This window comes from Ascaphus truei, chromosome 3, assembly GCF_040206685.1.
Source record: "Ascaphus truei isolate aAscTru1 chromosome 3, aAscTru1.hap1, whole genome shotgun sequence".
NCBI classification, from domain to species: Eukaryota; Metazoa; Chordata; class Amphibia; order Anura; family Ascaphidae; genus Ascaphus; species Ascaphus truei.
In genome coordinates this window covers 427043088-427065758 of record NC_134485.1, presented here as the reverse complement: position 1 = coordinate 427065758, position 22671 = coordinate 427043088, and the positions used below count along the sequence as shown (strand labels likewise).

General features: G+C 45.5%; 1 protein-coding gene across 2 annotated transcripts in view; it reads left to right on the top strand.

The window, feature by feature from the left end:
* The window catches only part of RNF121 (ring finger protein 121), a 33425-nt gene extending 11221 nt beyond the window's left edge, over positions 1 to 22204 (top strand). For both annotated transcript variants that reach the window (XM_075592818.1, XM_075592819.1), the window contains exons 2-9: positions 3087 to 3124; positions 4725 to 4866; positions 6821 to 6975; positions 9487 to 9594; positions 10260 to 10380; positions 12690 to 12823; positions 16250 to 16351; positions 20622 to 22204. In XM_075592818.1, coding sequence (XP_075448933.1) covers positions 3087 to 3124; positions 4725 to 4866; positions 6821 to 6975; positions 9487 to 9594; positions 10260 to 10380; positions 12690 to 12823; positions 16250 to 16351; positions 20622 to 20742 — 921 coding nt within the window. In that variant the 3' untranslated portion in view covers positions 20743 to 22204. The remainder of the gene's footprint in view (positions 1 to 3086; positions 3125 to 4724; positions 4867 to 6820; positions 6976 to 9486; positions 9595 to 10259; positions 10381 to 12689; positions 12824 to 16249; positions 16352 to 20621) is intronic.
* The last annotated feature ends 467 nt before the right edge of the window (positions 22205 to 22671 follow it).

Here is a 22671-nt window from a genome sequence, read left to right as displayed (position 1 = left end):
CTACACGCTGTGACGCGTCAGCCGCTAGGGGATTCAAGAGAATTGTAATCCCAAGCGGTGACGCGTCACGTGGTGTGGCTGTGAGCCAATGAGGAGGGGAGGCTTCGGGAGGAGGGGAGGAGAGTGTGGAGGGAAAGCAGTGTGAGTGCCTGTGTGTGTGTGTGTGTGTGTGTGCCTGAGTGCGTGAGTGCCTGCCTGTGTGTGTGTGCATGAGTGCCTGTCTGTGTGTGCCTGAGTGTGTGTGTGCCTGAGTGTCAGCGTGTGAGTAGGGCAGCCCGCAGCAGCTCCCTCCTGCAGCCCTGGAGCCCGAGCCCGTGGAGGGGGGGGGGCAGCGGGTCCCTGCGCTTAAACCACGCCCCCCTCTGCTTAAACCACACCCCTCCCTCCGGCTCCCGCTCCCTACAGACCGCATATCGCGGTCTGTGTCTGTCAGTGCCCCGCCTGTCTGCAGTGCGGGCGCGCTGACTGAGGGTGCGGGGCCTTAGCCTAAAGGGTGCCAGGGGTAATTCCGCTGCCTCAGCGCGAGTCAGCGGCTTAGCGCTGACCATGCCCACGGCCTAAGCCTTAACCTTTACAGTGAATCATGGTGAAATGCTAGTTTTCATGGGGCTGGTTGGACTAACCGACCACAACGGAGGTGGGGTCCTCTCTTTTTAAAGCAGCAATACTACAGTTCTCTCCCCCCCCCCCTATTTATTTATTTTTTCTTTAAAAAAAATTCTAATTTGTATATGTAAAGCATGTAACAATGTAGAATTCTTACTTAAGCTGGCAATTGTTTGCGGCTCCTGTTATACATCTGTAAAAATTCTGATTGTGTGCCTAACATAATGGCCGCCTTTTAGTTTCAATCAATCCTTCAGGCAGTGAAACTGAGCAGCTTCAATGTATCCCTATATTACTACGGTAACATTCACCATTGTTAAAGTCTACAGCTCAAGGAGGGTTTTTACAATATCTAACTTTTTTCATAACCCACTGCTTGGATCGGCAATGTAACTGTATTTACACCAGTTTTAATATACTTTCTAGCTTTGTTTTTATATTTGGCTGGTGACGGAAGCGTAATTAGTTGAAAAAAAATGGGAAACAATTACAAATACTCAAAGAAAACAGTAACATTCATATTTATACAGGAAGCAAATAAGTCAGGGGGAATTTCATCAATCCAAGAAAGCCGATTACATTGAGAATTAGTTACAAAAAATACAAATGTTTTTTTTCTCTCTCTCTCTGGACTTCCCATTTAAGCCAATATCTTGTCAGCTGGCAGGCAACTAAAAAAACAAATGTAGACCCACTCTCAATCTGCTTTGAAGTCACTTCCTCGTGCTGGAGAAGATTGCAGCTCCATTCAAATGAATGGGAGAGTAAAATCTTCTCCAGCGAGGAAAGGGGCTTCACAGCACACTGATTACGGACCTGGAGTTCCCCGTGAGCCTGAAGTAGGACGTTTTTATAACAAGATCACTTCAAGACCTTGTGCCCAAGTCCACCATGGACAGAGAAGCCAAAACACCACAAAACCCCGTGTGCGGGGAGCAGAACATCGCATCACTCACTGTGGACAACTAATAGTTTCCTGGAACCATTCATCCAAACCACTGGAAGCCGGTGAAATAAAATCCGGCCTCTTGTTGCTGCAGCTGGCCGGGGTGGAGATGTTGCTAAACAGAGGATTAAACTGGTGCAGCGGAGGATGCACACTAACCCCGGCAGAGTACTTCCATCTGTCATCCCGGACAGTTGCTTCCGGTTGGATGGTAACAAGGTGGTTTGTTTTCCCACCCCGCATATTTTGGAACTGTGCGTACGAGCAAAGCCGTTTCCTGATGCACTGTTGAAGCAGATATAACCGATGAGCCAAAAAAATCCTTTAAATATCCATTAATGCTTAAACACCACAGACTTAAGAGAATTAGGCACTCCTCATTCACGGTGGATGTCTCCCGGGTACAAAATGCGGGCAAAGCTGCTGCAAAATCACAGCCCTAGATTTATCAAAGCACAAAAAGACCCATTGCTTGTAGTTGGTATTTATTGCTATGAGCACTTTGCTGTTTTTTGCTCCAGTGGAGTGGACTTTAGTAGATGGTTTAGACCAGGCGTGGCCAACTCCAGTCCTCAAGGGCCACCAACAGGTCAGGTTTTCAGGATATCCCTGCTTCAGCACAGGTGGTGGTCATCATTGACAGAGCCACTGATTGAGCAACCTGTGCTGAAGCAGGGATATCCTGAAGACGTGATCCGTTGGTGGCCCTTGAGTACTGGAGTTGGCCACCCCTGGTTTAGATGTATTTGTTCTGGCGTTTTTTGCATTGTAAGAGGGGATGTGTGAGATTCATTTTAAGCCGTGATATCTTCTAATGACCTAACAAGGTCTCCTCCGACATACCAGTGTGCAAGGGCTGTCCAAAGCTCGCCGGGCCTTTCATTCTGCCTACTTTGGCTTAGCAGCAATACAATGTCACTGCATAATGAGCAGGTTCCTGTTGTTCAGACTCTAAGGCCTCGTTCAGGGTGCCAGAGACAGGAGTTGGAGGGAGGGCGGGAGGGAGGGAGGGAGGGCGGCAGTCTGCTGGGCGATGTGTGTTCATCCCCAGCAGACGTTTTCAGGGGGAGGGGGCGGGGCTACAGACGGCAGCTTAGGGATCCAAGTTGCAGTCATGAAATCATTCTCAAGAATGATTTCATTGGCTGCCGAGGTCCCAGTGACGCTGCTGCAGCTTCAAAAAACGATTTTTTCGTTTATTGAAACTGTAGCCAGCGTCAACTCCGGGCTTCGGAGACAGGGCAGCCGCCACCCTGACAACCAGTATTCAATTTGAATACTTTGTGTCCCACGGCAGCTCGCACGGCAGCACGCCCTCCCTCCGAAGCCTGCACCCTGAACGAGGCCTTATACAGCATTGAGGGTCAGGATGCTGGTGTTTTGCTGATGCTTGGGCACATCCCAGCTGCACGTATTGCGTGTATGTGTTAGGTTTGTACTTTGCAGAAGCGGGAAAGCGATACCATGTATACTGAAAGCCCTAAAGCTGCAGACACCGATATAGAGATGCTTACACTCTGTCTCTATCCTTCAGGTGGATCTGTCTCACCTCGCCCCCGAGGAACGATGGCGGTGAGTAACCTTCCCCTCTACCCCAGAGCTATCCACATTCATTGCTGAAGACATGACTAGTGATTCATGCAGGAAAGGTTCCCCTCAATCATACAGTGGGCCTTTCCACATCTCTCTTCTGTACGTTACATCTCTTGTATACAAGTGGCGTGTGGAGTCTTTGTGATGAAACACACATTTATCTCCCTTACTGGATATATAAATATGATGTATGCAATATAAGTGCTGCCACTGAAATGTGCTATTATAAAGCAAACGTGTGTGTATAGACACACACCACCACGACTCCCCCCTCGTGTAGGATACATAATGGCTGGCACTAACTTGGACAAGTAAAATAAAATGTATTATACAAGCCGTGACATCCCGTTAACCCCCCCCGTTCCCCTCCTCTCCCCCCTCCCCCCCGGGACATTTCTCCAGCCTTAAGACAGGCCCCAAGTGAGGCTCGAGGCATTGGTGCTTGTATAATGAATTTAGTTTACCTTTTCAAATCTTGTGTGCGCGCTACCATTAAATATACTATATCTGAGTACTGCACTCTCAGGCCTGTGCGTGTGCGTGCGCATGTATTAAAAAAAACCACTGATTTGTTGGAGAAAGTTCTTCATAGATGGTTACACACTGTCTGTTTGAGATGTCTGTTTGCAGTCTGGCAGATCTATTGACATAGCAACACGCTCTGCAGGCCTCCAACAGCAACGGAGGGAATATGTGCTGTGCATCATGTATTATTGATGGTGTTTTACTATTTGCAAATTTAAATGCAGATCTTTTATTAGCTCTTCAAAGTTATAGAAGTTTTAGGAGACAAAGATGAGTAGCGTTGAAGTTTTTTTTATGCAATGGCCAGCCTGTAGCAGGGTAACGAGAGACTGGACACCAGGCTCAGATGGAGCCAACATGAGTGGCTTATTTTCTTACAGGAATAAAACAGTAAAAAACACAAAAACAGCCTGGTCCCTCTGGGTTGGTCCGATACTTTAGGACTCTTACTTCACAAACGGGTTCTTAACAACAGGGTAGATATACAAAGCAGTGTGGGACTTGCAGGAGGCAGGGCGTCTCGACAAAGTGCGTATCTCCCCCCCAGCACACCAGATAGGCAGTCTCCTGGACACACGCGTACATAGGGATTACATCGTCTGAGCCCTGGCAGTTGAATACGGTTGGATATATGCCTGGGCCGAAGGGACCTCCTGGAATCCAATAGCGTGTCTAATTCCAAGCCAGGACCCTTTTATACATGCAGGGATCTGAGGTCATGATTGGGGACAGTACCGTGTCGCATAAACTGAATGAGAAACACCACCGGTTCTTGTGAGCTTACAAAAGCTTCTGCACAATCACATGTATGAAGAACCTTTTATGTAAGTTCATTAAAAGGTATCGCAGCCAACCATTTATCAGTGCTACATGCCACTTGTTTATAAGAGATGTATCCCACACTAGAGATGTTAGCCCTGTAATCTAATGCATTGTGTTCTTAAACGGTAACGCATTTATGGCATTGCCAATCCCCCCCGCCCAGATTCCCTTGTGTATAATGTCCCTGCAGCGCCTCATTTCTCCCCAGTAACTGTGCCCTCTCTGGTTTCAGGGTGGAACATGCCCGGATGCACGCCAAGCACCGCGGCCACGAGGCCATGCACGCCGAGATGGTGCTCATCCTCATCGCCACGCTGGTGGTGGCGCAGCTGCTGCTGGTGCAGTGGAAGCAGAGACACCCGCGCTCTTACAATGTAAGGAGGTGCTCTCGGGCATTCTTCTATTCCCCTCGTACAACGACCGGCTGCATGAGGAAGCCAGGGCGAGGCGAGGCGAGGCTCCAATGCACTGCATGGGTTACATTTCCCAAATAGCCAATGCTCTGCATTTAACCAGGGGGGGCACTAAAATGGTAAATACTCTACAAATCTGAACAGAAGGGTGTAAGTCTGCAGGCCCTCATTTTTGGGGGGAGGGATGAAAAGTTCGCTGTAGGCTTCAAATTGTGTACCCAATTGAACTAGCCAAAAAAGGTCGATTTTTAAAGTAATTACAATTCTAACCCCTTAAAAATGATACAGTAACTTTTTAATACACAAAACAAGGAATGTGGAACTCATTTCTCTCCTTCCCCCCACCTCCTTCCCCTCATTCTCTCCTTTCCTCCCCCCCACCTCCTTCCCCTCCTTCTCTCCTCCCCCCCCCACCTCCTTCCCCTCCTTCTCTCCTACCCCCCCCACCTCCTTCCCCTCCTTCTCTCCTACCCCCCCACCTCCTTCCCCTCCCCTCCTACCCCCCCCCACCCCCTTCCCCTCCTTCTCTCCTACCCCACCTCCTTCCCCTCCTTCTCTCCTACCCCCCCCACCTCCTTCCCCTCCTTCTCTCCTCTCCCCCCCCACCTCCTTCCCCTCCTTCTCTCCTCTCCCCCCCCACCTCCCTCCTCTCCTCTCCCCCCCACCTCCTTCCCCTCCTTCTCTCCTCCCCCCCCCACCTCCTTCTCTCCTTGTCCCCTACCACTTTATTATTTCAGTACATGCTCCGTACGCACACTTTTGTAGAAACAGAATTTGACAACAAATAAGAGGCACTTAATAATAATAACAATAACTTTTTATATAGCGCTTTTCTCCCAACGGGACTCAAAGCTTCACAGGTTACAAAACGAAGAAAACATTTAAGGTTATAAAAGAGACCAAACGCAGGGAAAGGTACAATACAGCAGGGTTGCGCAAACTCTTCTCCCTGCGCCCCACCGGCCTGCTCTCGCGCCCTGCTCGGCTCCGGCGTCAAATGCCTCCGGGGATGCGCGGGGCCTCTAACCGCCGTGGTACATATTACGGTCCTGTAGTCTTTCCCGGCGGGTATTTCGCTGTAGTTCATGCACCATCTTAGTAGCCTTTTTTTTTTTTGCACAATCTCCAAAGACGCCAGGTCCGGAAGGAGGCATGGCGAATGGTGGGCGGCGTCCTCCACGCCATCCCGACTCGGTGCGTTCGTGATGTCACGCGTCCTTCCGTTATGAGACCACCGCCCCCACATTGTGCGTCATTGCCATGACAACCAAAGACGCCCAGTTAAGAAACAATACAAAGCAATGTATAAAAGAACCGGATCATTTGTAAATGTTAGAGCGGGGGTGGCCAACTCCAGTCGTTGGCTGAGTCACTGATTGAGCCATCGGTGCTGAAGCAGGGATATCCTTAAAACTTGACCTGCTGGTGGCCTTTGAGGACTGGAGTTTGCCGCTCCTGTACAAGCTGAATGTAATGTGAACACTATGGTTTGTTGAATGCAAACACACAGCACACAGGCACAGAAGGAGTACATGGAGTACAGGAGAAGGAGCGGCTCAGTGAGTAACGACACTGACTGGCACTGAGAGCTTGAAGCAGGGGAGTCTGGTTCAATTCCCGGTGTCGGCTCCTTGTGACCTTGGGCAAGTCACTTTATCTCCCTGTGCCTTAGGCACAAAAAAAAAACATAGATTGTAAGCTCTGCGGGGCAGGGATCTGTGCCTGCAAAATGTCTCTGTAAAGCGCTACGTATAGCTAGCAGCGCTATACAAGAACATGCTGTTGTTGTTATTATTATTATTATTATTATGACAAGAAAAAAAGGTGTTCCATTTAGCGGTACATATAAGCTGTGCTCTTTCTCGTGGTCCCTTGCTCTCTGCTCAGCCTGTAAAATGGTTTTCTCTCGTCTCAGATGGTGACCCTGTTCCAGATGTGGATTGTCCCTGTGTACTTCACAGTGAAGCTCCACTGGTGGAGATTCCTTGTCCTCTGGTTCCTCTTCTCCATCGTTACAGCCTTCATCACTTACAGAGCGACCCGCAAACCCTTAGAACAGACCACTCCCAGGTGAGGGAGAGGGCTGGTAACAAGTGTGGGGAATTGGGGGAAGGGAATGAATCACGTGGCTACTTTAGTAGTAAGGGAAACACCAGTGCATGTATCAAACAAAATGATAATATTATAAACACAGGGGGTCTAATGGTCTACCAATTCTAAATGGAGATTAATGTATGAGATACGGTTCTACCACACAGTCTCCTAAGGAATAAGCCGATATCCGAAGGTGCTGCTTTCTGTTGCAAAGCCCTCCAATTAGAGCAATCTCCAGAAGTTCAAGTTGGCAACAACACAAAAGCGCAACTCTGAGCTGTATGACAAACACACAAATAAACAGGAGAAAAAATAGTAACCAATAGTGTAAAATGTATGAAATCTAAATTGTTGTTCATAGCACAAAAGTTATACTCTGAAACATCTCTGATAAAATGGCTTCTGGTGCTGAGCCTCCGGGAGAGGAACATTGGCTCCCTAGTTCCACTTGGATGACCTGGACAGATGGTTTGCAGTACCTGCCGGCCGTTCTCGTCTTTTCGAGGCACTCGTTGCTTACGTTCTGTACGTTTCACTGGTGCCCTGCGTTCCAGGCCTCCTCTCCAAGTGGAGACGCTGGATGCTCATCTGTCCTCCGATTTTTGTCGAAGCGTAGGAGAAGATAACAGAGCCAACCGATCGGAGGACAGATGAGCATCTAGCGTATCCATCTGGAGAGGGGGCCTGGAACACAGAGCGCCAGTGAGACGTACAGAACGTAAGCCCCTGCACGGAGGAGAAAGTAAGCAACGAGTGCCTTGGAAGAGAACGGTGAAGTACTGCAAATGATCTGCGCAGGCCACCCAAATGGAACAAGGGATTCCATGTTCCTCTCCCGGAGGCTCAGCGCTGTAAGCCGTTTTGTCCGAGATGTTTGCGAGTACAAATGTTATGTGCTGTGCATTATAACGTGGATATTTGACACTATTGGTCCCTCTTTTTCTCGTCTCCTGTCCTTGTTTGGTGTGTGTCCTTGTTTGGTGTGTGTCCTTGTTTGGTGTGTGTCCTTGTTTGGTGTGTGTCCTTGTTTGGTGTGTGTCCTTGTTTGGTGTGTGTCCTTGTTTGGTGTGTGTCCTTGTTTGGTGTGTGTCCTTGTTTGGTGTGTGTCCTTGTTTGGTGTGTGTCCTTGTTTGGTGTTTTTCTCATACGCCGCAGTTGCGCTTTATTTTTTGCCAACTTCTGCTCGTGGAGTGAGAGGGCCGACCTGTCATCTGCAGACAGAAGAAATGGTCCATGCCGTGAACAAACACGACCATACACCGTGCCAGGAGCATCGTCAACGGACCTATTGCACGTGCTTCGTTGTGTGCCTTATAAAGGGGATGCACGGTTTACTTTTCAACGTATCTCACATGGCAGTGTACTTGCTCCTTGTTAAGTCAGCCTTGGAGATGAGTAACCAAAATGACCAGCCCACCCCTGCTTACCTTCAGTTCAGTTATTGCATTATTACTAGGACCCCTACTGTATCTCTCTCTCTCGCAGCCTCTTCCCTCTCTCGCTACCCGTCTTGCCCTTCCCCCCCACCCCCATTGCCCTGTTCTCTCCCCCCCCCCCGTTATTTTAATTTGCTCTATATCTGACCATTTTGTCTTGCTGCGGTATAGCACCCACCCTCCCCATATACCCACCCACCCTCCCCGTTTAGTTATCAGTCGGGGAAGGAGAGGTGGGTACATTACATTAACCTGAAGGAGGAATAGAACGCCCTTTTCTCCAGTCAGCGATGTAAATGACACCGATACCCATTCACTGACCTGTCACCCGCCCTCTTTGTTCCTAAGTGTGACAACACAAACCGTGGAAACCTGTCCAACCCACTATCCTGTTTTAGATGCTGATACTCCTCCATCTGTCCTGCGCATTACACGGGGACAGTGACCAACGCCTGCTTGAGCTCGGTTGTCCACTAGATGGCACTAGATATATTTCTTGCTGTTTATAAAAACATTGGACAAAGCCCCAATGCTAATTCAGTATGGCACATTTTGGGCTCATTACTCTGTTTTTCCCCTATAATTATGGGTCATACTTATGAGAAGAAAAAACAGCGATGAAGGAAATAATTTGCCACGTTGGATGTGCATTTGGGGCTTCTTTGTGTACGGTTGTGTACGTGAGGTCACACTCCCAGTTGCACTTGTATTGATACAAATAAATATATAATGTTGCGGGTTTGGGGTTTAAGCTCGCTAAGATCGTCTGTCTAATTGTAAAAAAAAATTTAAACATCTTTGCACAAAAAAATGCTCATGCAATTTGTTTCAAAAAATATACGGTAAAAATGTTAAAATATATAATTGTGTTTTTTTTTTTTTTTTTTTTACTATTATATTTTGTGAAACAACATTCTCTCTCTCTCTCTCTCTTTCTCTCTCTCTTTCTCTCTCTTTCTCTCTCTCTTTCTCTCTCTCTTTCTCTCTCTCTTTCTCTCTCTGTCTCTCTCTCTGTCTCTCTCTCTGTCTCTCTCTCTGTCTCTGTTCCCAGGCTGGTTTATAAATGGTTCCTGCTATTGTACAAGATGAGCTACGCGACTGGCATCGTGGGATATATCGCAGTGATGTTCACTCTATTTGGACTAAATTTGCTGCTCCGGTGAGTTTGGGGTTTTCTTCCCCTTAGTAACGGAGTCCTTCTGTGTTCACAGAAACGCCTGTTTACACCGTTGCCTTTAATAGGGATTTTCCTCTGAAAACAGTCGCTCTGGTGGATATATTATAAAGCTGTTTTTCCATTCTACACTGCTTCATTAACCCCTCACTTGCTGAGTAATGCAAAACAAAGCGCTCGCACTTCCCCCCAGCCCAGCAGTTTGGAGGTTAACCCCTTTACGGCCGCAGGATAATGCATTGCTTTGTATTGTTTTGCAGAAGCCTTTGGCAACATAGAGGTTAATGTCCACGTGGTTTAAAAAATATATATATTATTGGTAACTTACTGAACAGCAAATACAAATCCCGCGTGTGACCACAGAGAGGCCTGCAACCCTGCCCTTCCCCATTATCTCTTGGCATACAGTGCTTCCACTGCAGCCAGGGATTCTGGGAAATGACATGCAAATTAGCACACAGTCATCTTTTGCTGCTTGTCCCTTTTAGCATGGATCCCTATAAGCGTATTACACAGCTTCTTAGCACAGGCCTTTTCACTCTGTAACGCTCGCGTTGCGCCCTCTGTAACGCTCGTGTTGCGCCCTCTGTAACGCTCGCGTTGCGCCTGCCTGATCTGCACTCACGTGGGTGACGTTTCTCCAATCGCAGAATCAAGCCAGAAGACGCCATGGACTTCGGCATCTCCCTTCTCTTCTATGGCCTCTATTACGGGGTACTCGGGCGGGACTTTGCCGAGATGTGCGCAGATTACATGGCATCAACAATTGGGGTAAGTAATTGTGGGTGAACCTATAAGGGCACACGAGAGACACCCCTGCTTAATGATAAAGGGAGGTGCGTGTAAGGGATGAATAATATATACAACACTGAACAGAAAAAGAATCCCTATAAATGGCTCAAAAACTCCCCTAAAGCTTCCGGCAGCCATCTTTAAAGAGGCAATTAAACCGTGCGATCCTTCTTCTTTTTTTAATTTTTTAATTGGGTTTACAAGCATTAAACCAAAACATTAAAATGCAGGGGGAAAAAACCCAATAAGAAACACAGAAAAACATACTTTTACACACACTTATTTTTGTTATTGCTCATCATACTTATAATTTCAAAATTCAGCACAGTAACACAAATAATAATAAAATAAAAAAAAAACAGATAAAAGCATTTTCAAAGATTAACGTCAAAACGGGTTATGTAAAGATATTTTCTGAAGGGGACTTCCCAAGGGCAGAATTTCAGAACAAATATGAAATCGCTGATCTAAGCAAATATTTCCATCCCTTTTATAAAATGGTATACAACTGCAGAGAGGATTCCTTTCGCCCCCAACCCACTCGGTGACGGAAAGCTAACTCACTCGGGGGAAATTCAGCCATGCCCCTCCTTTCAGACCCATGGTTATCTCCCTCGCTTAGAGGCACCCAATAATCCCCTCATTCACCCATGCCCATTCCTAAAAAGTTATTGGTCTTCCCTGAACATGCATTGGGGATCAGGGGATTTCCTGATCTGGGAGTCTGGCCTGTGAATAGGGAGAGATGCATGTACAGAATTCTCACATACGTTTTATTGCACTGCTGCTCCAACAACCTGTGTGTGTCTCTTATCAAAGTGTGCTGGCGCGGGGTGTTTTTTTCCAATTACAACTTGATTGAAAAACAAATGACACGGCAATGTGTTGCTTGCTGCTGGCCTCGGCTCAGGGTGAGACGTATGGACGGAGGGGATTCAGCAAGCCCCCTCCCACGTCCCACACAAGTGTGCCGCTGAAAGAATACACGTAAAGTGTACTACTGTACACGACAAACATTCACAAAGCTCCGATGACGGATATCAGAGCTCGATCTTTAACCCTCAATGAACCTCACAGATTTTACACCGGGATTCACGGAGCTCGATCTGGAGTTAACTGCTATTGACTTATCTAAACTTTGTGACTCTCCCCCGTAAAGCAAACACATGCAGGAGTAGGGATTTTTTTTTATTTATAAAAGGTGACTAAGACCCTACATGAAAATACAAAAAAAGTGACAACAGCCACACACAAACAACATTTTGAGAAGTTTTTGTTTATACATTTTTTTTTTTTTTTTAATTTGAAATTGAATGAAATACAGGCTTGAGGAATGCTGTCAGACACCGAACATCACGCGGACAATTGTGTTGTGACTTATAAGGCCAGTAATGTATGTAATAAAGACAGACAGACAGACATACATACATTACTGACCTTATAAGTCACAACATTTGTCCGCGTGATGTTCGGTGTCTGACAGCATTCCTCAAACCTGTATTTCATTCAGTTTCAAATTAACAAAAAAAAAAACGTATAAAGATGCCATGAAGAAATAGCACATGTTAAAAGTTTTGTTTTTACCTAGCAGTGTCTGAAACAAAGATTTCTCAAAATGTAGGGCTGGTGTCACTTTGTTTTTTTTTGTATTTTCAGGTAGGGTCTTAGTCACCTTTTTTTTATATTGTGTTATAGTATAGAGCAGTGATTGCAGAATGTTATTTGTTCAGAAGGAGCAGCTATTATGTGACTTAACAAATAACTCAAAATAAGACTCGCAGAATCGCCCTTTAATCGATATGTTTAAAGGGTTTAAAAAAATAATAATTAAAAAGCAGGCACTAGTCACCCCGATTTTCCTCTGAGTTTATTTTGTGCCGGTCTATATCTTTTCTAACATATCTTTTTGGGCGCTGTTTTTACCGGCGTCTATTTTCACTGGCTTCCGCTGTTGGCATGGCAACCACTGTTGGCCTCATAAGTATGATTGGTGGCTGACATTTTAACCTTGTGGGGGAAGTACGATTTTTTTAGCAACTCCTATCTCCAGAGTTCAACGAAAGATTTTTTAAAGGGTGGGATTGCTAAAAACCGCAGCAAATTATTGTGCAATGGTAAAAAGAAAATATTTTGGGGTTTTTTTTAGTGGCGAGTTCTGGGTCACCGTTTTAAGGTTTTTCACTGAATTTTTCCTTTGTGAGTGTAGCTCGGCTACTCATTTGGAAGCCTTTGGCGAGCTCCAGATATAAATGTGCGTGGTGGCTGAGGTGTCTGTCATCTCTTTGCAGTTTTACAGCGCATCAGGGATGCCCACGAAGCACCTCTCGGACAGCGTGTGCGCGGTGTGCGGGCAGCAGATCTTTGTAGATGTCAACGAAGAGGGTATCATCGAGAATACATACAGGCTGTCCTGCGACCATGTGTATCCTTAACGTGCCACGGAGCGGCAAAATGCCAGGGGAAGGAGCATGCTGGGACTGCAAGATATGAACATGCTGTAAACACCAAGCCCGTATAACAGGGGTGCTCAACTCCAGTCCTGAAGCCCTCTTCCCTCCCAGACTGAGCCTCTGATTGAGCCACCTGTGCTGAACCAAGGACTAATTGAGCCACCTGTGCTGAAGCGGGGATATCCTGTAAACCTGACCTGTTCTGTTCAGGACTTGAGGACTGCAGTTGAGCCCCCCTGCGGTACAGGATGAGCGCACAGTCCTGCCTGGCACAAGGGTTTTTTCTGTATAAAGACTCCGAAAGTTATAGCAGCTGTCACACTACCTGCTGCCAATGCCCTCTAAAGTGTGCGTGCGTGCGCGTGCGTGTGCGTGCGCGTGTGTTGGATGATGGAGAGATATATCTGGAATATATGGGTTGGTCTTTGTACAAGAGGGGGAGACGTTTGAGCTAGTACAGGATTTAATGATCCAGTAGAGGCATTTCGTACTACAATACAACTCATTGGGAGGTAAATAACTACAAAAAAACCTTGTGTAACATTATACAGCAAATGAAGGAAGTGGTCAGTCGCTGATGAATACTGTCATGTGCTGATGACAATCTAATTTAGACTAGTAGTTGGTCACGCAAATGAAAAAAAAACTTTAAAAAAAAAAAAAAAAACCTCCCGTATAGCTCAATAGGAGATAAAGTCGTGACTTGTAATAAACCTTGCTATACATGCTGCATGTTTGTCTCGGAAGTATTGCAGCTGACAATGAATCAACGTGGTGATGCACCCGATCTGTGTGAGGATGTAAACTATGAGTTTGGATTGAGAACATTCTAAATATTTATCCCAAGCGAACTAGAAAGTTGCTGAAACGTTCCGTGGCACAGAGTAATGACCAGCACTCCTTCTAATGCAGCATCCAAGGGGTGCCTCATGGGAAGGTTAATATATACAGTGCTGTGCAGAAGTGTCCACCCGCTACCAATAGTGTCACATTTTGTTGAAATTCAAATAATGTTTGCGCAGTTTTCGGTGGCGGATTTGAAAACCCGCCGCCCCATGGTAGTTAGCTGTTGCTGCCACCCTCCTTCTGTACCACAGCAACAAATGATGGCACGGACGTCACCAACATGGCGTCCCGTTGCCATGGTAATACAGCATCATGACGTCTTTTGACGCCGTGTGTCATCACAGCGGTGACACTGTCCATTGTCGTTTGACGCTGCAGCAGATAAAGAGGCGGCCGCAACTGCTATGTGACTTCCCATCCAGGCCGTGAGCGCGGCAAAAGTATATGGGGCGGACATTTTTGGCGCCCCAAAATTATGCTGGCCCAGGGCCTAATGGGAAATATGCAACTGATGGTTTTAAAAACTAACTTTTTTTTATTTTTTATTCAAAGCTACAAAACTAGTGATTTTAAACTGGGAACACTTATATGAGGAGGAGATTAAATGTCAGCAAAGGAAATTTACTAGTTGCAGAAGTATTCAGCCCCTTAAGTTAGTACTTGGTAGACGCCCCCTTTGCAGCAATTTCAACTATCGGTCTTTTTGGATCGGTCTCTTGTTGGCTTTGCACTGTAGGATGGTAAAATGTTTTCTCATCCTTCATGGAAAAATTGACCCAGTTCTGATGAGTTTGTTGGGGGATCGTCGATGGACGGCGCAATCTTCAAGTCTCGCCATAAATATTTTGGATTCAAGTCAGAACATTCATTATCTTCTTGTTCGACCACTTCACTGTGGCTTTCTGCTTCGGGTCGTTGTCCTGCTGAAATGGGAATTTCCTCCAGTGTCGGAGTCTTGGCTGACTCCAAACAGGTTTTCCTCAAGGATTCGCCTGTAGTTTGCACCATCCATTCTTCCTTCTACCCTGACAAACTTCCCAGTCCCTTCTGAAGAGCAGCATCCCCATAATATGATGTTGCCACCACCACCATGCTTGACAGTTGGGGTGGTGTTAACTGGGTCATGTGCCGTGTTGGGCTTGCGACCGACGTAGTGGTTGGAATTTAGACAAAGTTACGTTATTGTCTCATCTGACCACAAAACCCTTTTCCTCATGTCTGCAGTATCATCTCTAAACTTTTTTTTTTTTGCAAACTCAATTGAACTTTGTAGTCTAAATTCCAAGCATTGCGTCTGGCGCAAGCCCAACAATGCGCATCACCCCGTCATCACCATCACAGCTGTCAAGCATGGTGGTGGCAACACCATGTTATGGGGGCGCTTCTGTTCAGCAGGGAATGGGAAGCTGGTCAGGCTAGAGGGGAGAATGGATGGTGAAAAGTACAGGCGAACCCTTGAGGAAAACCTGTTTGTTAGCCAAGACTCTGACACTGGGGAGGACTTTCAGTAGGACAATGACCCGAAGCAGAGGCCAAATTCACACTGAAGTAGTTGAACAAAAGATGCTTCATGTTCTTGAGCGGCCCAGTCAAAGTCCAGACTTGAATCCAATCAAACATTTATGGCGAAACTTGAAAATTGCCGACCATCGACGATCCCCAACTAACTTATCAGACCTGGATCAATTTTCCTGTGGGAAATGGGGAAACATGTCGCCATCCTACTGTGCAAAGCTATTGGAGACCGATCCAAACGACTGATTGCAGTAATTGTAGAAAAAGGTGCTTCTACCAAGTACTGACTTGAGGGGCTGAATGCTTTATGCAATTTCCTTTGCTGACATTGAACCTCCTCAAATAACCGAGTTCAGTTTAACCACTACAGCTTTGTATAAAGAAAGTTGGATTGGTTAAAATTCAGCAAAGTGTGACATTAGTGTCTGCCTGCCAGCCAGCACTGTGATTGACACCAGCACCGCAGACTCTCCTGCGCTGAGCCCCATATGGGGCGGTTGAGTAACTTTTTTATTTTCTTAACTGATGAACCTCAACGGTATTTGGGGTGTCTGCGTGTGTGAACCATGTGTGTGGTGGCTTATGTATTTTGTTAATGGGTGTAGTTTGTATTTATACATCGTAGAAACCTTGGGCTGTGCCACAGGATCACAACTTGTTATAGGTGAGTTTCCTAAATAAAAGGAAACAGAATGCATGTACCATGTAGCATGTGGCTACTTGTAATTACCATTGTTTAATTCTAGTAGAAATGTAATATTCCAGGATTACTTAAAAAAAATTTTTTTATCACAGAGACTTAATATTCTACAAACCTGTTAAAGCAGAAAACAGCAAATTTGTTTTGCATATAAAATAATAATCAGGGAATCATAAATATAATCTGAAACCAGCTGTTTCCAGCTCCGGAAGCCACTTCATGTTGGACAAATAAACCAGACTTAAAGGAAGCTGGTTTTCTATCTGTTGCGATAGAGGCACCTCCAGTGTCTTTCAGTCTCTTCCAAATACTTCCCTTAACCTGCCTTCCTCATCAGATTCCACGAATTCTGCATCCGCGGCTGGTGCATCGTGGGGAAGAAGCAGACGTGTCCATACTGCAAGGAGAAGGTGGACCTGAAGAGGATGTTCAGTAACCCGTATCCTTTTGCCAAGATTAGGGATGCTGCATCCATACCTTACTGAGGAAAGGACTCTGGAGAACTGGCAGGGTTAGCGTTAGCATAGCACCGTTGCAGAGCAGCTCTATGCAAACATGCTGTCATTGTGATAATTTTCACATATCAATTTACATCAGTATTATATATATCTATATCTCATACACATGGTTACAGAAAATAAAATGGGGAGTTAGTGGGGAATGGGCATGGGGTACAGAATACTTTCCGTCTTAATGCTTGGGGTCAACAGTCCTAGATCTACAATGTGATATTAAACATTAAACATATTAAACATTAGGCACATTTAAATACTACCCAATAGCTGGCTGGCTTATCTTACAGTATTATTCTGAAGTAAAAATCTACTAAAGATTTTTAAAGTGATGGGATGCGTGGACAGGATGTAAAACCGAAACGTAATGGCGTAACTTTTTGTCTCCCTCCATAAGTATGACGTCACCTTTAAGTACGTTGGGCTCCTAATAGTAATGATCGGTTATCGCGCTCCGAGAAAGATCGCAGGAAGTAAGGACCCAATTTGTAGAAGTACAAATCTAATACAAGACCTTCAGTGCATGGAAATGTTCCAGCATATGGAGAATGTCCTTGGGTAACCTTCACGTGCACAAATGTAGCAGTCGGCTTGTGCAAAAAGTTCAACCGCAAAAAACCAATAGGGCCCAGTTGCTGACTCTCTTTGTTTTGCGGTAATGTTCTGCAGGGTCTTCAATATTAAAACCGTTGCAGATTTGGGTTCGGCAACATCCCTAAAACAGGCTGTAAGCATCACACGAGCAAAGGGGGTGCAGTAATTATAGGCGAATCACATCATACTTTAGAGGGTCTGTTCTCTTCTATAATTCATCAAAAACTAAGCGTTTTTAGCTGTGTGATATTCTTATTTATGTTCGTTCCATGTATGCAACGCTTTATAGATGGTGTTTAACACTGGGAAATGTAATAGTTATAAAAGCCTCAAATATCAAATCTAATATTGGATGATCGAAGTCCCTGTCAGAATGCAATCGAAGTGGTATATTGGGCATACGGGATAGACGTGATTAATTTTATGTTGGTTTAGAAACGAGATGGTAAGTACGCGCGTCTGGTTAATGTAGTCGGCATACAGAACTATTGAAATACATATTTAGAAAGCTCAGTTTTCAGATGTCTTGAAGTTGGAGTGAAGGACCGTGATGCAGAGACAGGCGATCCACAAGCAGGGATCTGCAAGTGAGCGGTTTAGGGGGCGATTCTAAAATAGCCTATAGAGAATAAAGTCCTTAATCTGAGGAGCAGCCCCCGATCCCTTTGTTTTTTCTCTTATATGGGAAGCAGGGGGTCCCTGGAGATGAACCAGATTATTTTCAGTTCTGCGGGACCCCTGTTTCCTGAGATATGTACAGGAAAAGGAGCAGCCGGTTACTTCCTGCTATTTAAATACCTGTGTAACGCGGGACAGTAGGAAGTCTCGACGGACGACGTTGCGGCTTCCTATTGGCCTCTGTAATGCGGTAGATTTAAACTGCCATCTTGTATCCCCTGAAGGGAATGTTACCTGTTTATTTATTTATAAAATGTGTTACCAGGAAGTAATACATTGAGAGTTGCCTCTCGTTTTCAAGCATGTCCTGGGCACAGAGGTATGATGACAAATACATAGTTACATTAAGTGAGCAGGGTTATACATTATATACAAGACATTGCATGCACAGTTACAGATAATATATGTTATAGGCGTATGTAACAGTTACAGACCAGATTAAAATGTGAGACGGCTTTAGTTTTGAAAGAACTTTGCCTGGTGGCGGCTGTGAGAGTCTCCGGTAGGTTGTTCCAGTTGTGGGGTGCACGGTAAGAGGAGCGGCCGGATACTTTGCTGAACCTTGGGACCATGAAAAGTCTTGGAGTCAGATCTCGGGTGATAAGTGCTGCGTGTGGTAGGGGTGAGGGGCTTGTGCAGATAGGCGGCACCTTCCCCGTTATGTGGCGGGAGCCAGAGGTTCCCGGGGGCCTAAAATTAACGCAGTTTATCTCCGAACAAACAAACAAAACCTGCAAGCGACAGGAACCGCTCCTTTTTAAGGTGAGCGTGCACCGGAGATGAGGATTGTAGAGAAAACGGCCTTGAACAGAAAACTAGCGGACTGGAGGATAACCTGGATAACGAAGGGATATTATTATAGCTGGAATATATTAGTAGATGTTTGGATGGGGGGAGGGGGGGGGAATATAGTGCTAATACTGGATTTAATGGTGATCCAGTAAGGACATTTCAGATTAACTGTGATCCAGGCAACCATCACTTGTAATCTAGCAGCACTCGTTAGGAACCTCCTGGGTTCCTATTTCTGATTACAATATAACCCCGTGAGGTCGATGACTACGAAACCTTGTGTAACATTGTACAGTAAAGGAAGGAAGTGATCAGCCACTGATATAAATACGGTCACATGCTGCTCATATTCCGTTAACATCCCCATTTTAGACTAGTGTTGGTCACGTGCAAACAAATCCAAAAAAATCCTCTACAGCTCTGTAGGAAATCATGCCACGACTTTGGTGCGAGTGTTGCATTGTCATTGTTATTTTGGATATTCTAAAAATATAGCAAGGTTTATGTCCTGCATGTCTGTCTCGAGGAAGTATTGCAGACGACTTGAATCCAACAAGGTCACGGACCCGATCTCATGTCTTTGAGGGTGGAAACCCCGAGTTTGGATTGGGAACGATCATTTCAAATATGTATCCCAATCTTATCTATAAAAGGGCAAAAATATTTTCCGCGGCACAAAGTAGTAACCTGCACTCCTCATGCTGCAGCTTTCTCGCGGGAACATTAATCAAATGTTTTGCTGCCGCATAGGGACTTAAGTTGCATTACGTTGCTGGCCCCTTCCCGTTCAGGACAGCGAAGAAATATTTAAAAAAAATAAACATGTAGACGTGCACATTTAAAAAGCACCAGTACTGGGCACTCCCACCGAAATGACAGGTTTTATTATGGTAATAGAAAGATGCCAAATGCAGAGCAAGCATTTTCTGCCATTTTCCAAACTTAAGATACAACGCCCAGTATTGCCGCGAACAACACAGATGCCGATCAAAAATATCAGCGCGACTTCACCCTAATGTGTAACCTTTACTATCAATCAAGGGGAATTCACCAAGTTTCGATGGGCTCGATCGGCGTTAACTGCTATTCAAGTCAATGAGCGCGGGGATCGAGCACTAGTTCTGCTTTTTTTTTTTTTTTTTGGCGCTTCGTCAATCTCCTTGAATGTGCTGTGGAATGGGGATTTAGCCTTTCAGCTGAGTCCGTATCATTGCTAGCCCTGGTTTTACATATATACAAGGTCCGGATATTGCAAAGTAACACCATTACTTACTTCCCTATGCACCATGGGGGTTTTCTCTAAGAATATATTCTACCTATAATTGGTGAGCGACAGGCTAAAGGGTAATATGTTAGCCCTGGTTTTATCAGTGTAATCTCCTTTTTAAGCCACATCAAATTGTCCTGAATCCCAGAGCTGGGTTGCTCTCGGTTCACTTGGTGAATGCCAAACGTGCCCCGTTGCATCTGTTTGTCTTAGCTCACAGTTGTAGTAGCTGTATTGGTCCAGGCGTACTTCTGATTTGTGGTAGGTTGTGATAGCTTTTAGGGGGGCAACTTTAATGTTCTTCACAGATGAACAATGTGTACACCGCTTTTGCAACCTCTCAGGTCTCTGTCTGCACTTGAATAAGAGACCAGGTTTAGAACGCTATGTACACCGTAATTTAACCTGTGAAGATCTCGTGTTGTTCCCCGTAACTGGTATCATAAACTACAGGGAATTTACACGTGCTTCTGTTTTAGATTTTGCAGCTTGTGCCCCTATGTATAGCTACCCTCCTTGTATTTTTATTTTAGGAAAGACTAAATGACCTTAACGTGTATTTGAAAGAAGGGTGGAGGGGACATGAAGAACACGATGAGAGCATTTGTCATAGAAGGATGAATGGTAGAACAAAAACTCATGCTCTGGAGCTATAGGGTGGGAGGATGAGGGGGGGAATGAGGAAGTTCTTTGTCACTCAACGGAATCCATGGAACAGCCTTCCAGCAGCTGTGGAGGCAGCTGATTTAAGTAAAGAAATGTAAGAGTGCCGAGACGAAGTGGTTTCTAAAATATGGGAATAAGTAGTTACTCACTGGTCCTTGTCTGCTTCAGTTTCTGTACTTCCTTAACCCGATTCCACCCAGATGGGAGAGACCCCACGTCATGTACGGGCAGCTTCTGGACTGGCTACGGTACCTAGTTGCATGGCAGCCCGTCATCATCGGACTGGTACAAGTCATTAACTACTGCTTGGGACTGGAATAAACCCTCTTCCCGATCCTGAGAAGGCACAGGCACTCCTCCCGTACAGCAAACCACAGGAGGTGGCAGCTAGGACCCCCGTAGGGCTTCTCCTGCGTTCTACCACCCACTTCTCAGGGTTATAACCATTGGAATCTCTGCTCCTGGGAGCTGCACCTACAGACTCGCTGCTCTGCAGCACACACTGGGGGAGCTTTTGTTGTATTATTTATTACAACATGTTGTCTTTAATATGATTTTTTTTTCCTACGCACCACTTCGCCCTACGCGCTAGCAAGAGGAAGGGCCACAGGTTCTCGTGCAGAGCTGACCACTTTGGTGCCAGATGGGCCTGCAATGCATCGCAATACGTCCCCAGGCCCCTCCGGCAACAAGGGGGTTAAGGCATCCTTGTGACTGCTTTTAATGCCTCTTAAAGGGGCAGTTCTTCCTAAGACCAAAGTGCACTAATGGCGTTGACATGTTTAAGGGGGTCACATCTGGGTGAATGATGCCTTTTTATCAAAATCTAAAAAGATGCGTATTTTTTTAATTGTGCATTTTTTTTTTTAAGAGTTGTTTTCTTAACATGACGAGCTGAGACTGGGGAGGGGTTTGGTTTTCTCTGACTGCTCCCTTCCTTCTGTCACTGTCCAACAAGAGTTTGCACAGACAGAACCCCTTGTCTGACCCTCGTCTTGATCTGCCTCTCTAAGGACAGGATAAGCGAAGAGTAAAACAAAATTACTTGATTTTGACAAACACTCCCCCATTCAAAGGCTCTAAAGAAAAGCAAACGCTGCTTAATTTCCAAAAGGAACCAAAGCAGGCAAACCTTTTGCTTTTTAGAATGGTTACATTTGCTTAAGGAAGCCGATTTACATGGTTTAAATTCATTACGAAATGTTCGGGGGGGGGGGGGGGTAAGGGGGAGTTGTTGGCTACGAGGGTTTGCATCTTTATCTCATTCCTGTTTTGCATGCACGCAGAGAACTTACTCCAACTTTCTCCCGTAAAAGCCTGCAAATGTTGTAATGTGTACAACCAATTTAACATGGGCTGAGGCCCATGCTTCAAACGGATTTACATGGCAATTATAAGGATCCAGCTGGTTTTCTCCCGAGAGCATAAGGTGACCACACAGCCATCTGAGCAGTGTTAGCCGATGGTACTGTAGATCCCGAAGGCTCTTACTCTGTTTTGTGTTGCATGCAGTTTTTCAACATATCGTTTTATACTGTTGTTATTTTTTTTTTTTTCTTCCCCCTTCGTGAGCGAAGACGTTTTTGTAAAGAGCACCTGTGTTTTGGATTACCAACTGCTCTCCTTTCCCAGCCTGTCGGTGGGAGGTAGATGTGCCAGGGAAATGATTAGTACTGCCACTACGATACATTTTTAGTGTTTATTGCTGCTATTAAAAAATTAATTAAAAAAAAAAAAGCAGCACTAGCTAAATTAAAAATAATAAAAAAAAAACCTTTATGTACTGCTGCTGTTCATTGTTTTTGTAGATCTCGGGGTCCTGTTCTATACCACGTGTTATATCTTTGTGTATGTGGTAGTCACTGCCACCGACCGCTGTTGGGAAACCACTCTGGGAATCCATCGCCCGCCAGTTCCATGGAGAAGTATGTTTTCCCTGAGCCTCCCACTTCAGAGCTTGACCTCTTGTTCGAAACTAGGGGTGGCCAACTCCAGTCTTCAAGGGCCACCAACCAGTCAGGTTTTCAGGATATCCCTGCTTCTGCTTCAGTCATTCACTGTGCTGAAACGGGGATATGCTTAAAACCTGAGCGGTTGGTGGCCTTTGAGGACTGGCGTTGGCCACCCCTGTTCTAAACCAGTCGTTCCCTGGAATATGCTAATGCTTGGGATAGACGCAAAGCTTTCCTAAATAGGAAAGAAACTCAACGGGCTAAGTGGTTCTTATCTGCCAGCACATGTAATGAATGC